Source organism: Phlebotomus papatasi, chromosome 1 (genome assembly GCF_024763615.1).
Source record: "Phlebotomus papatasi isolate M1 chromosome 1, Ppap_2.1, whole genome shotgun sequence".
Taxonomy (NCBI): Eukaryota; Metazoa; Arthropoda; class Insecta; order Diptera; family Psychodidae; genus Phlebotomus; species Phlebotomus papatasi.
Window position 1 is genome coordinate 23,926,201 of NC_077222.1, and position 15,583 is coordinate 23,941,783.

The window sequence follows — 15,583 nt, forward strand, 5'->3', positions numbered from 1 at the left end:
AATAGTCATACACCGAAAGGACTAGGATGGTAAAATTTACCATCCCAGTCATGGGCGTACCCTAGGTGCAGGGGGGGGCAGCTGCCCCTCCCCCTAGAAGCATAAAAAAAATTCAAAAACAAGTGAAAAGTAAAAAAAAAATATTTATACAGCAAAAAAAATTAGTTTGACCAGTAAAAAAATCAAAATCTTTCCAAAAATGGGCCCAATTTTTCAATTCATAATGATCGAAACTTTCATGAAAATTCCGTGTTTTTAAAGTTGTAATTTTAACAACATCTCAAATTTGATGTTTTATTGCTCATTTGTAGAGGGTCAGTACAAAAATGAACTTATAAAAACTCAAAAACTATTAAAAAAAGGCAAGACTCTTGTACGTTCTGTACTACATTCAAGAATTAAAATAAGTATAAAAATGGGCAAATATTTCGTAAGTATTTTTCCTTTCTTTTTCTAACGCAATTTCAGTAATAAATTTATTCAGTAATATTTTTTTTTTTGAAAAGAAGGAAGTTGTCACGTAATCTTTTTCACATATTTAAAGAATATTTAAGAATTTATAACGAAAGCCTAAAAATCCACAGAGAAAGTAAAAATATAGTGTTAGAATATGTTTTAGAAAAGTCGTCCTTGAGTTCACCATATAAGAAAAAGGCAAGTTTCTTAAAATTATTCTACCGACTATTTTTAATAATTTCTTAATGGCCTATACACATTGGGAACTGTTTTCGTCAAAAATTATATTTTTGACAGAATTGTGACGTTTCCACCTAGAGAAGTGCAGAAAATTTCCTTCTAAAAAGCATTTGTTTTTTTTTTTGAAAATTACTCCCAATGTGTAGAGGCCTTAAGACATCTTAAAAACTCGTCGTGTCGGACCTCTAATTTCTTCAAGGGTTATGTTTAAAAAAAAGCACCAAGGACTCCGAAAGTTTATTTGAAGCCATCAAATGGAGCAGTCAGATGTGAAATTTAAGAATATGTATGTAATTAAAGCTGAGGTCGTATATTGACTTTGAACTTTGATCTGTTGAGGGCCCATACAGGTCAAAAAGGCTGAAAATAGCATATTTTTTAACTTTTTTTTCTCAACATAATAAAAATTTTATTTAATTCAAGCTCTTATAGCCATATAAAATCATAATAACAACATTTAAACTATTTTTTTACATTTAAAAAAAAATAAAAATAAAAATTCGGCAGTTAGGATCTGATTTTCAGAAACGTTTAGGGGAAACTGGGCCACCATCAAACACGGGGTAGCACCAAACACTAATTTTTATTTTTAAACTACTTGGACTATCTCGACCATTCCTTCAGTGGACAAGCATACCTATAATTCCTATAAATTTCTGTAAGTCTTGTCCTCTGAAGTCGAATATCTGATTGAAAAATCGCAGTGTTTGGTGGTACCCCGTGTTTGGTGGTGCCCCAGTTTCCCCTACTGAAAAAACTTACTTGAGAGTTTTTCTCAAAAAGACGTTTCCAAAAATTATGTGCCAAGTTCCAAGGAGTAAAGGTTAAATAAAATTAAAAAAAAATGCAGTTCAAATGTTGTATTTATACATACTTAAGAGCTTTAATTGAAATAATTTACGTTGACAAAAATGAAAGAAAAACTTCTGTTATTAGGCTGCGTGATCCATGTAACCCCTTAAGGGGTTACGTAGGTCAAACTGACTAAAAAAAAGCATATTTTTTTTCTAATATTTTTGCAACATAATAGAAAGTTTATTTAATTCAAGCTCTTAGGCATATAAAAGCACAACATTTAAAGTATATTTTCTGAAATTTTCTTCTAAAAATTTAGCTGTAGGGATCTGATTTTGGGAATTCGGAGACCTTTTTGAAAAAAAAAAATTACTTTTCTATGGACAAGATTTCTTGAAATAAATTCATCCAAAATCCAAAAATCAAATACTTCCTATAAGCTAATGAGTCGAAGCAGTCCTTGATCATCATCATCATTGTCATTTTCAACAGCATATCCCTATTGAAGTTGCGTCCTTGGACGAATGGCATTTTTGAAGTATTTTATACCATGTTTCGTTTTATAGAATAGGTTATGATCAAGTAAATATAAAATCCTTCGTTCGAGGACTAGCTTAATTCATCACCTAACAGAAAATATTAACGTTTTTAATATTAGAAAACATAGCGCAATGGCTGAATTTTGATTTTTAAAAAAAAAATTAAAATGCAGAAAATATAGTTTAAATCTTGTTCTTTTTATGCCTAAGAACTTGAATTAATTTTTTTATTATGCTGGAAAAGAAATTTGAAAAAAATTCTGTTTATTAGTCTTAAGTAAATTTTCGTTAAAAAAATGTCAAAGCTGGAAATTTTCAGAAGCATATCATTAATTCTCAAAAGACTGATAGTCCTTTTTGTCTTGAAGGGTTTCACAAAAAGAAATGTTAAGACCAATGCTCCATATTAAGTTTAAACAATATATAAGCTCCAAAATACTATTTAATGTTTTTGTATATGCTTATTATTATCGGAAATGAATAAAGACAGGTTGAATCATGGGGGTGACAGTAGCTCTCAAAAATGCGACCAGTTTTAGTGTAATTTTTTTCCTGTTTTCGTACATATTTTACAGGATATTTCCAAAACTACGTAGGTTGCCAATTTCTGATTTTCGGTTGCCCATTCTAAATTAAATTGGCTTTTATTTTGCATGTGTATTATTTGCTAATTCATTCTACAATGACAGAAAATAGCTAGTAAATTCAAAAGTTTTTTCGGCACGCTGGAAACATATGGGAAACATAGGATATGTCATGCCCCTGGGTTGAATAGTAAAAATGCACTGTATTTATATGGATCGGAAGGGGCTTTATCAGATGTTTCACGGGTAGTTAATTCTATAGATTAAATATGAACTAACGCAATGCATCCTTGCTGTAGGTATTTAGTAAAAAGTTGCGAATAATTTCGAAAAATTATTTTTTTATTTGGCCAATAATATGAGAGACAATGCACTGATCCGAGGAACACTGATGATCGTTCCTTAACCAATACCTTCAAATTGGGCATAGACTAATCTCGTGAAAAGTAGGACCAGTTTGTATATAATGTAGATACTTTTTATCTCATTATATTTTTTATGTTTAACAAAATTTAAGATCCCAGTTCGAATTGGAATTATTGCGGTAATTGTGATGCAATTGATTACAGAAACTCTTGGAGGAAATGTCGGTTTGGCGATTATGCAAGTGAACTCCCTGATTGGGATGTGTCAGTGGGGAATGCGACAGACAGCAGAATTGGAGAATGAGATGACTTCTGTAGAGCGTGTTCTTGAGTATGCTGACCTACCCCCTGAACCACCGCTTGAAACCGCCACCAAGTACCGTCCCTTCAAAGGATGGCCTAACCGTGGAGCAGTTTCCTTCAACAATCTCTCTCTGCGATACTCCAAAGATACTGAAGTTGTCCTCAAAGATCTCAATTTCTCAATTCAACCTGGAGTATGTCATTCAAATTCCTCAGAGAATTTTCAATACTAACTTCATGTTCTATCTCTTCAGGAAAAAATTGGAATTGTTGGCCGAACGGGAGCTGGGAAGTCTTCAATGATCCAGGCTCTGTTCAGGCTGGCTCCCATTGAGGGACGCATTGAAATCGATGGCATAGACACTCAGACACTGGGTCTGCATGATCTCCGGAGCAAAATCTCCATTATCCCTCAAGATCCGATCTTGTTCTCGGGCTCCCTGCGAGCCAATCTCGATCCCTTCGAGGAGCGCAAGGATGCCGAGATCTGGAGTGCCCTTGAGGGAGTGGAGTTGCGTGGGGCTGTGGGGCAGTTGGCTGGTGGGATTGACTGTCGCATGGCAGATGGAGGATCGAACTTTAGCATGGGTCAGAGGCAATTGGTGTGCCTGGCCAGGGCCATTCTCCGGGACAATCGCATCCTGGTGCTGGATGAGGCGACAGCCAATGTGGATCCGGAGACCGATCGCCTCATCCAGACCACAATTCGCACGAGATTCGCCCATTGCACAGTGCTCACGATCGCCCATCGGCTGCACACGGTCATGGACAGTGATCGCGTACTGGTGATTGATACTGGTCGCGTGGTGGAATTTGGACAGCCCCATGAACTTCTCCAACGACCCGGGGGACACCTGAGGTCACTCGTAGACCAAACAGGACCCGCCACGGCCTCCCTCTTGAGCCAAGTGGCTGAGGAAGCCTTCCTCAGGGCGCGCAACACTAAATAAAATCTTCAAACTCGTGCTCAGAGAAACTCATCAGTATTGCTATATCTCACTTTAAGGATAACATTGCCAGTAGTTCAGATTGAATTGTAGTTAGATGAATTTCCAATTGAATCGCATGCAATAAAAGTGATGTCTATTTTTTCTCAAGTCACAAAAATTCCCTCTTCTCAAAGGAAGTCACCCATGTAGAAAATTGTTTAATCGTTATTCCCATAACGACTGTGTGGAGAATTGGATAAATTTTCAAATGTCCCCTACGTGCAAATCCCTCATTTTCTGAAGTCCGCACTGAGAGTCGCATGAGACCCAATGACACGATAATTCTGTCCTTAAAAAACATTTTCTTGGGAGATACTTCGAAGGAGCTTGTTGGTTGAGGTAAAGTGATATTCTTTTCCATGGTCATGACCACACGAAAGCAGTCAATTTTGTAATTGGTGAACATTATTTGCATTTTTCCTCTGATACAATGAATTCAATCAAATTTCAGACACTTTGTCAAAATGAGAAATACTCAAGAAATCCTTAAACTATTTTTTCGTTGACTAATAATCATGACTAATAATATTAGTCCGAGTATAAGTCCTATTAATATTCTTCTAAAAACACCCGAGAGATAAAAAAATAACATTACAGTCAAGTGTGCTAATCCGGGCGCTTCGCTATCTGGATCGTTTATGACTAATCCACTTAAAATAACTTAAAATAAATGTTGATTGAAAACATTTATTGTTTTTTTCCTTGTGAAAAAAAGTAATTTAAATCCAAAGGTTCAATAAAAAGTGAATTAGCGAAAAGGCGACCCAGTTAGTGCACGCTGACTTATTTCAGTATTATCATTATTTTATAAATTTTGTTTAATATTTTTGATATTTTTTTTTATTATGTTTCTGAATGAAACAGTGAATAATTCTATGGATTTAGAAGAAGTAAAAAAGAGTTTCATCAGTCCAAAAGCAACCGTTTAAGTAGCACTCTTCGGAAAACGATCCAGTTACTTCACCTTACTATATGTTTCATGTGCGTTGTGACGATTGAAGGAACTTTAAATGTTTTATGAACTCACAGGGAAAAGAAGAATCTTTCCAATGTGAAAAAACGAAAGAAAATTATTTATAGTGTCAGTGAATCCTTAGTAAGTTTGGTTAATGACAAGTGGTGTTTAAAAAAGATCAAAGATTATTGACTATAATTGATGCTGTCAGCTTAATTAGATTCAATTGATATTTTTTTCATGGTAAGAAGGTATAATTTTTCAAGGGGGTGTAAGGATGTCTTTGATGTATTTAAAATTACGTCTGAATTTATCGAAAGGGTTGTACAATTTATATCCACCTGTGACTTAACAAACAAGCTCTAAAGCTGATTACAAAATGTACCATAGATGCGGATGCCTTTGTCCTCTGCTGTTTGTAAGCTTTTCTTTAATTCTAGTATTTCAGTATGGTCTTCGCCGATCCGGTCTACCATGCCAAAGTATATAGGGATATGTTATGCACCAAATAAGGTACTAGGATCTGCAAACGGATACTTTAGTTTCAGTAATATAGTCAGTAAAATGAAAACACCTTTTATTTTACCAAAAAATAACCCCGTAGAGAAGTTATCTGAAAATTTAATTGCAAAAGCAGATTTAGAGTTGTAATAAATCTATTCTATATTTCTATAAAATAAATTAAAATAAAATACTCGAGATCTAGAGAGTATGGAAGTCTATAAGTTTATAAGAGTACGGAATTATCCAGGGGTAGCATTAAACAGTGAGATATTCTAGTTGGTTTTAAGACCTCTTTGAATCATTTTGAAGAAAATCATCTCAAAATGCTCCACTACTGTGACGAAAAGCCACTGTACCTAATTTCGGACACATTGCGTATAATCAAAAAATATCTAATTTAAAAGTGTCTTATTTTCAAAACAAATTGAAATTTTTGTTACTTCTTTTTTCAAGAATGTTACCTTAAACATTAAGAATTATTTTATATAATAAAGCAGAAAATACAAAAAGAAATTTAACTTGGAAAAAACAAACTTATTGAGTATAACAGTCACCTTTGGTCAAAAGATCAACTAATCTTTTGATGTTCTCCTATTTTGTGTCCTTAAAAGCCTTTACACATTGGGAGCATTTTTCGTCAAAAATTGCTTTTTGCAAGAAATCGTCTGCACTTCTCTGGGTGAAAACGTCAAAATTTTGTCAAAAATGTAATTTTTGATAAAAATTGCTCCCAATGTATAGATGCTTTTAGATCACAAAATAACTATTTTTATTCTCTGTGTTTTTAGAAATAAAAAATAGATATAGCTTTGTGTGTTATATCGGACAACAAGTTTCTCACAGTCCCTTGCCTTTCCAGAGATATTTCTATAGCATTATCGATCGTGCAGATAGTGCTCTCTTGTTTCGTTGGCATTGTAAAATCTCTAGAAATTGAAGAAAAAACTAGAAATAAGGTAAAGTGCCCTCAAGTCGACCAGTTCCTCAATTCGACCGGTAGAGTTATTTATTCAATTTATTTATATTTTCCTTATATTTGGCGTATGATCTAACATCAATAGGTCAATTATTAATTGATCGATTTGTTTATTGTCATATCTGTTTTTTGTTCCACCCCCATGCGGCCATCGCCGTCTTAGCGTCGATTCCAACCTCCAGGACGAAAACGATGGAAAGTCCCTTCATTGGCTGTATATTTCGCGACCATACATAAGCACGTAGGTCACAATACATGGGAAAATGGGTATGCTCACAGAGAGAAAATAAAGAAATCCTAGCCATAAAGGCTGTTTGGCTTCTTGCATAGCACGTAAAAGTTCATTTAATAGTGTGGATTGACATGGATTGAAACGGTTAAAACACTTGTTTATAGACACAGTATGAAACACTAATGCCCTAGACACACTTACGACTAAAGTCCACAGACGACTAAGCTCGTTCATTGCCAAGTCAGTTCCTGACACACTACAAACGAGGCTTAACGTTTACTGGCACTCACAAAACATAACTTTCGTGGGTTTTCTGCAGATATTTCTATATTGAAATGCACTAGTACTCCTTTGAAAATGAAACTACTTGTAAATTTACTTCACAATTCACTTATAACAATAAGAATTATTCACTAGAATCGCGGAAATTGGCTTAAGTTGCGAGTTAGCTTCCACCTCACAAATAATTGTGATTAACAATTATTATTGCAAGTGTACTGAGACATGAATTTACAAATAGTATCATTTTCAAAAGAGTATTAGTGCATTTTAGTAGAAATATCAGCATAAAAACTCACGAAAGTTATGTTTTGTGGATACTAGTGAATGCTAAGCCTCGTTTGTAGTGTGTCAGGAACTGACTTGGCTATGAACGAGCTTAGTCGTCTGTGGACTTTAGTCGTAAGTGTGTCTAGGGCATAAGCATACGACTTCAGGGTTCCCTCGATATCCTCACCTTTTGTAGCATAAATCCAGGACTTCACATGCTCTATTTTGAGCACAGGAAATCTCAGTGCCATATTATTGCCAATGACTAAAGCCGAAAAATTCACTGATCGCACAAATCCTGTAGATCTTGATTGGGGCACCACACAAATTAATATTCCATAAATAAATACGAATGAGTGACAATTTTACAGAAATTCATCATTAAAACATTCAAATATTGATCATCGGTCGAGTCGAGGAACCGGTCGATTCGAGGGCACTTTACCTTACATAGAATTTCGAAAAACAAAAGAAGTGTCCGATATTGCAAACTGTCCGAAGTATGGCACAGTTGCTCTATAGAGGCCATTAAAACGAATATTGGTGAAATCAATATTTATTCAAAATCAGAAAGCACATCTCTGTGCGATGCCCTTCCGTTGAGTTATGCTGATTTATCTATCTAATCAAATTTATAAGCTACAAATTACAGTAGATTCTCCCAAATTCGGGCATATGGGACCGAAATGTCAGACGAATTAGAGAAAAATTCGGGCATCAAATTGCTTGAAATGCAACGATTTTTTGTTTACCTTTGTTTACTATTCGATATTCATAATCGAACTCGAAAAATATCAACAAACTTTTTTCAAATTTAACTGCTGCCCGAATTAAAAAGTAGCCCGATGTTAAAAGAGCCGAATTGGCGAGAGTCTACTGTATAGTCAAAAAATTTAGAGAATACTATTATTTTCCTAAGACTTCTTGAGTGTGTCAATTTATTTCCAAATTTGCAGATAGAGATGTTCCTTAAATTTCCGGAAAAACAATATGACTTTTTGGGTAAAAGTTTTTAAACTTAGACCACTTAGACAAAGATCTAAAAAATTGAGGAAAGCACCCATGCTTCGTAATGACTAAGTTTTTCCTATTCGTCTGAATGGATCCTGGTCAAAATCCCGAAAGCTAAAATCCCGAAAGCCAAAATCCCGAATTCTTAAAAGCGTCATAGCTACTCCCACGATTGCATCCGCGCTTGCTGGAGGCGAACGGAAATTTTCTGTGTCTTGGGACATTATTCTACACATTATCCTCCATATAATTTCATCCCATTAATGATTTTGAACATTAGGGATTTTGACTGCCTCTGGTCTGAATAAATGTGACTCCGAAATATATTTTAAAAACTAGGCACTTTCCCCTAATTTTAAAATATGAGTGCGATGAGCTGCATTTATTGAGAAACATAAGAAAAAATTAGTCATTTTATGAAGTCTGATGTCATACAAAGCATGAGCACTTTCCCCTATTGGTTCCTTTTTTATATATTATATTTTCAATAATACCGTTTTAAATTTATCTCTAATTGTCAGGATCTATCAAACTGATCTTGATTTAAAAAACATGTTAAACTAAAAATAGCTTATAACTGTTGATCATCTTTAAAAACTTTGAACTCTTTTAGCTCTCTTAGCATAATTGAGTGATAAATCTTAGGAATTTTCCAATCTCAGAAATTTCTCAATGAAATTTAGTCGATTTTCTATTATATTTTTGTTTATTTTACGTTCCTCAAAATCTTGACCTTCCGGCGTGTCTTTCGTTTATGTTGGCTCAAGCAAGCCTCCTCGAGAGTCCGATTAATTTCGCACGTTTGATCATTAAATGACCGGAAATAAAATTTTCATGGATTATCACTATGTTGACTAAAAATTCCTCGTCCTTGTAAAAGTTTTTTTTCTCTCTCGTGACACAATATTTGACTATTTTTTAATATTTCTCGATGATAATCCATATGGTGACACCCAAAAATTCTCTCAAGTTTTATTCTCTACGTGGTACATTTTGTAAAATACAAGCACAATAAATGTGTCTTGATTGTGGCTCAAAGTACAAGCCAGAGATAGTGAGAATGGGAGGCTACGTAATCTTAAACCGGCACTCGTCAGTTGCTTCTCAGACTCGATCGCAAAAGGAGTGATTTCTTTTATGAAGATCAAGTGCATAATTTTTAATTGTGTGATTTGGACAATTTTTCAGGGAATTGGGTTAAGAGAATTCTCTGAAAATTTTTGGTGTGTTTGTGATTTTTTTTCCTTTCCAAATGATAATAGAATAATTGAGTTATAATTTTGTTTGAGAAAATGGAGCAAAAAAAAGATGTGCTAAATATTCAATTTAGTGGAACATTGATATTCTCAACTAACTAATAGATAAAGATGCTAAATAGACGCGAAAAGTCAAGATCTTTTGTACATTTTCTCTTTTCTTTGTCAAATATTTATTTGTGGTTTATTTGTTCTTGCAAACACTGACAACAAAGCATCTCTGAGACACCAGAACGAGAGGAATTATTGGATTAATAACTTTACTCTGAGGCTAGTGACTCCGTCTGAGGAATTTATTCACTTTTCCCTCTGTCTCAGTTATATTTATTGCCAATTTTCACGGGTCTTTTTGCATTTATTCCCGCTACTATATACGATAAAGAGTGCATGCACAAAGCTCAACCAAGCACATGATCAACAGCTGATTATTATGTTCAATATAAAAGTGAGAGTGTTAACAAGACAACAACCACGTGGTTGACTCATAGATATCAAGCTTCAATAACAACAATTTCCTCTACATACAATCCCATCGTCATTGATTAAATTGATTCACTGATTGAATGCCCTATCGGCAAACAAAGATTTTCTAGGAAATAATCTTTCAGTCTAAGTTTAATGCTCCCTCAAGATGCCATTCTCCCTTTCAACTGCATCATGGAAATGTTTATAATTTTTCTCCCGCAGAAAGAGTTCCTCAATTGATTTGTTGACTTGCTTTACAATTGATTTCAATTGAACTTGGGCGCAATCTTTTCCAAACGAAATGCTTATTATCAATTCACCAGAAAATTAAAATGAGCCACAACATGAAGAAAAAAAAAGAGGCGTTTCATTTAAGGAATGACGACAATACCCACAAATTTATCAACTCGTTTTTACTCCCTATTGCTGCTTAATCAAGTGACTTTTTTCTCAATATATAAACTTTAATCATCGCAATGATGGACAATTTTTTTTATGCTAAAAGCTTCGCTTTACTCTAATAAAATTGTAACTCATATTTAATAAAGCTGTTGTCACACGCAGATATTAGGCGAAAAAATCCACAAAGAGGCCCGAAAACTGTTCAAGGTTGATGTGACTTAATTTTTCGTTGATTATTTTGTGTGTTTTCTAGAGTTGGAATTACCATAGATAAGAGATTACCACGTGTAAACTTGCTCTATACATTTTAATTTGATAGAAGTAAATATTTTCGCTTAAAAAGCAAACGAAAATCGAAAGCAGCGAAGTGCGTTACATCTAGATAGTAGGAAGTTTTTTTTGTTGTTTATGTACTGAAAAATGAATCATACATTCGACTATTTTGAAGGTTGAATTTGGAAAAAATCACAATTGTGGAGCTCAGAGCCAAAATGACACATATGCTATGCTTTAGCCATAGGATATGTGTCATTTTGCCTCTGAGCTCCACAATTGTCCTAATTAAGTTGTTTTCAAGAGCTACATTTTTTAAATCAGTTCGATGCAGTTTAAAGCAGTTAATGTTTATGTAGGAATTAATAATAGGTGAAAGTGCCTATGCTTCGTACTATCTCAAGCTTTCTAATGATTAAATTTTTCCAGAAAAATCCTTTTCCAATACAAGTTTTCATTTGGATCATTTTAATTTTAAATTTAATTTTAATTTTAATTTAATTCATTCATTCATTTTCAACCGCTTATCCCTATTGGGGTCGCGGGATTTTAATTTAATTTAAATTTAAATTTAATTTAAAAAAAAACATCAGTTTAATAAAACCTATTTCATTTATCGTGTTATAAATTTAAATAAATCGTGGACATATTACCATGATCTCAACTTGATAAAATATTATATTTATGAGAGTGGTCTAAAACTGGATATTTGCTTCCAAAACTTCCAAAAGAAACAAAACTTCAAATATCGGTTAAAATCATTCCAGTCTTCAGGGTGCTCGTTAACTTATTAACGTGAGCAAGGTAAAAAAATAAAATATGAATAGTATTTTGAACTGTTTTTGGATCAATATTAAGCCAAAAAATTCATGAGAAGAAACCTAGGGTGGAATGATAACTTTTCGACAATATCGAATCGATAGTATCGATAAATTTATATATGTTAGATTAAGCGAATGTCGATTTTTTATGCATTATTGGGTCATTCGTTGTGACATTCTTTAAAGAATGTGACTGTCGATAAATATCTATAATAGTTACAAGAAGTGCAGCTATCGTTTAAATTTTTCAGAATCGACAGTCGATAGTATCGAAAATCAGTTATCATGTCACCCCTGAATTTCAGCTTCAAAAAATAATTTCACGAAACCGAAACATTTGTTAACAAAGGTGTTTCGACATTGTCGAAATTCAAAGATTCGAATTAGGAATTATTTGAATATCTGTCGTCCGTTTAAATCGAATAAAAAAGCAATAGCAGCCTTATACCATAGACATAGACATACTTACGATTGAAGCTGTGGGACGCCTTAACGTAATTATAATCACATAATTATAATTATAATCACATAATGATCAGATAACATTTCCGTCAGTTTCTGATAAAGCTATCTTTCGGTTTAAGCCGAGAAACAGCTTAGTTAGTGGAAAACTGATGATTAAATCATTATTTTGAATATAATTACGATAAGAGAACTCTCGGCTTAAGTTATAAAGTGTGTCTATGGCATTAGAAACGTATTTTGCAGGCCTATCGAAAACACTCTTCCGCAATGCCTTAGGATTATTCGAGAGGAATTGGGTGAAGAGAATTAAAATTATAGAAGGTGATTTAGGAGAAAAAAAAGAGATTTGGGGTAATATAACTCTGATAAAAATCGCTCGCAAAAGTGTTGTAAAACTCTTTGCCCCATATAGAAAAGTAAAGAAATGTTTGGCTACCCTTGTCTACCTTTTTTGCAACGTTCTCCGTCGTAAAATTTCCATTAAGACTGGATTTTGAGTAATTTTTTACAAGAATCTTATTAATTCATCTTGATGGATTTGATTTTTGCAAGACATCTTGTTAAAAATAAATAGATTTTACGAGAATGCCAATAGCGACAGGGGTGGCTAAACATTTTATTGCTTTTCTACATAAATCAACTTAATTTACAATTTTTTGCGAGATATTTTTTCAAAAAAAGTTTCCTTCATGTTTTTTACTCAAACTTTCAGACAACCTGTACACTATAAAAATCTTAAAGTAGTTAAGATAGTTTGAAAAGTGTTTTTTTTAAGGCATAGGCAGTATTTCTTCTTTTTACTGAACGACTGAGAAAAAAACGGGTGAGATTAACTTTTTTTCCTTAGAACTTTAACGCTTTTTACGTGTAAAACTATATCAACATTTTTTAATGTTAACTTTATACCTTTTTAAGGATAAAATTAACATGAGAAGGGTAATTTTAGCCCATAATACACCTAAAAAGGGTAATATTCACACCGATTTTGGATCAATACCGCAGGGTAAAATTAATATTTCCGGAATGTTATTTTAACTTTTCCGGATTTCTCTCAGTGTACTTTAAAAAAGTGATAAAAATAAAAGATTAAGACTAAAAAATAAAGAAAAGAAATCGAAGTTGTTTCGTATCCATATACCTGAAGTTGTTACGCGTTTGAGTTAGCATATCGTTAAGTCGGTTGGATCAACGATAATAACTGCATTTTCTTTGTGTCTTCATTCGTCGCAAAGTCCATACAGGGATGCGTTGTTATGTATTGAAAACGGTTCGATATATCGAACATTTTAGTAGATATTTTAGCAGTTCAATATTTTTTTGATTTTTTTAATTTTCACCAAAAAGAAAATATACGATATTAAATGCATTTATCGAATTTAGCTTTACCTTAAATTTTTTTGTCTGAAAAATTTCCATAATTTTAAAATTTCTAAACCCTTATTAACCCATTCAGTCAATGTACCAGATATACGTGAGATAGGATAGGATGTTCATATTTTGGGATTAGATTCATAAAGACTAATAGATGATTTTTTTGAAAAGAAAAAAAATTTACATTTCATGGGGGCGCGGGGAGCCTCTGTTAAACATACGTCTTAACGGTCACTGAATTTAAATTCTGTGCATTAATTCATTACAAACTCTATTGCTTTAGATAGAGGAACTATCCAAGAAAACAAATTAACAACTAGAATTCAAATCAGGAAAGAGGAAAGAGGCCAATTTTAACAAATTCGATAGAATGTCGCATTTTCTGTCCGCCATTTTGAGCAAAAATATTGCTCAAACAATAACAAAATGTATTCCCATCTCTTTCGGACTCTTTTTCTCAAGAAATTGAAGAACTAAAATTACTAAAAATCCATTCCCGACAGTAATTCGGATCAAAATTGCCCGGGAATAAATAATATAAATTCACTCAATTTGCCTTTGATGTATAATACCATGGTAAGGAATGGGTTAACGATATTTAAGTGTTATTTTATGTTAAATAGTTCTCTTTTATTATGTGTTGGTCCCTGTCACGACTTTTTTCCCGGTCTCCATGGTGTTCTAAAACCTTTAAAACCATCAAACAGTCATCATTCGTTTTGAACAAATTGATCAGTATTTCACGAGTAATCTAAATAGTATAATCTTTAATGTGTGTAGGAAAAAGTGCCCATGCTTGATACCATTGGAAGCTTCGTAATGACTAAATTTTTCCTATGTTTCTCAATAAACGTGACTCCGCAATATATTTTAAAAACTGGCCACTTTCCCATAGTTTTTAAAAAATATGGTTGCGATGAGTCACATATATGTTGTGAAACATAGAAAATTTAGTCATTACGAAGCTTCCAATGGTATCAAACATGGGCACTTTCCCCTAACCTTAAATTATGTTCTGAAATAGCTTAGTAAGAGATAGACAGTTTTAGGCAGCTAAAGTTTTTTTTTAAAGGCTAAATCAACCAGACGTTTATGAACTATGATATTCAAGTTAATTAGTGAATCCTTGTCTTGGGTATTCGCCAATTGTATCATGTATGTTTGAACTGCCCCGACTTCCTCTATTCAGGATATCGAACTTTCCTTCAAAACAAGGCACAAGTAAAGGTGTTGTGTGGTAGATCTTCATCCTAATCCATATAGTATTTCAACTCTGTCATTTTGTATTATGTAGTGAAGATGCTCTCTTTTCCCCGAAAAATCGTCCTTGAACTTTACGCATCTGTGCAGAAAATAAGACTGACAATGGCATTGACCAGGAAATGCGATATGAGAAGACCTCTAAATCTTGAGGTGATTTTTTTCTCAGTTCATTGAGATAAAAGCATTGCATGAAAGGGTGACAACAACAGAGAATATATTACATTATCAGAGTTTCAGTGATAAGATTGGAACATATTTAGTACGTGTGTTAGTGTATCAATTTATGATTATGCCCAAAAATTCGAAAAGAATCATAAGAGAAAGAGAGAGAGAAGGAAAGCGATAAGTATTTGGAGAAATACTGATACTCTACGCGCAAGTTAAGTAGTTCAAGTTCACATTTCTCTGTGAATAGACGCGTTTTTTGCCTTTGGTTCGTCCCCCCAAATTGATTAGTGGGGTATTTAGTTGTGGACTGGTGCGGTGTGAGAAAAGGAAAATCCATCAGAGGCAAGAGTGTTTCCGTGTCGCCGTATTTTCTCTCCCAATTTTCATAATATATATATATACCACAAATGCTGAATAATATGGAAAATGTTCTTCGTGTCTATTTTTGCTCACGAAACGGCGGGTTAAACAAATTTCATCTAATGATTCACACAATTCGCATTTAATTCTCCGACACATAGAACTCATTTTCTGGCACACGGAAAAGTTTTACCAAGAGCACAAATATAATAAAAAAAAGAATTCGGTATAACCTAGTAAT

The 15,583-nt window shown here is 33.5% G+C and overlaps 1 protein-coding gene across 1 annotated transcript in view; it reads left to right on the plus strand.

Annotated features, from left to right (window-relative positions):
- LOC129799806 (ATP-binding cassette sub-family C member 4-like) overlaps positions 1-15,583 on the plus strand; it is a 69,488-nt gene that overhangs the window by 25,144 nt on the left and 28,761 nt on the right. The window contains exons 9-10 of the mRNA XM_055844034.1: positions 3,184-3,476; positions 3,537-4,229. Coding sequence (XP_055700009.1) covers positions 3,184-3,476; positions 3,537-4,229 — 986 coding nt within the window. The remainder of the gene's footprint in view (positions 1-3,183; positions 3,477-3,536; positions 4,230-15,583) is intronic.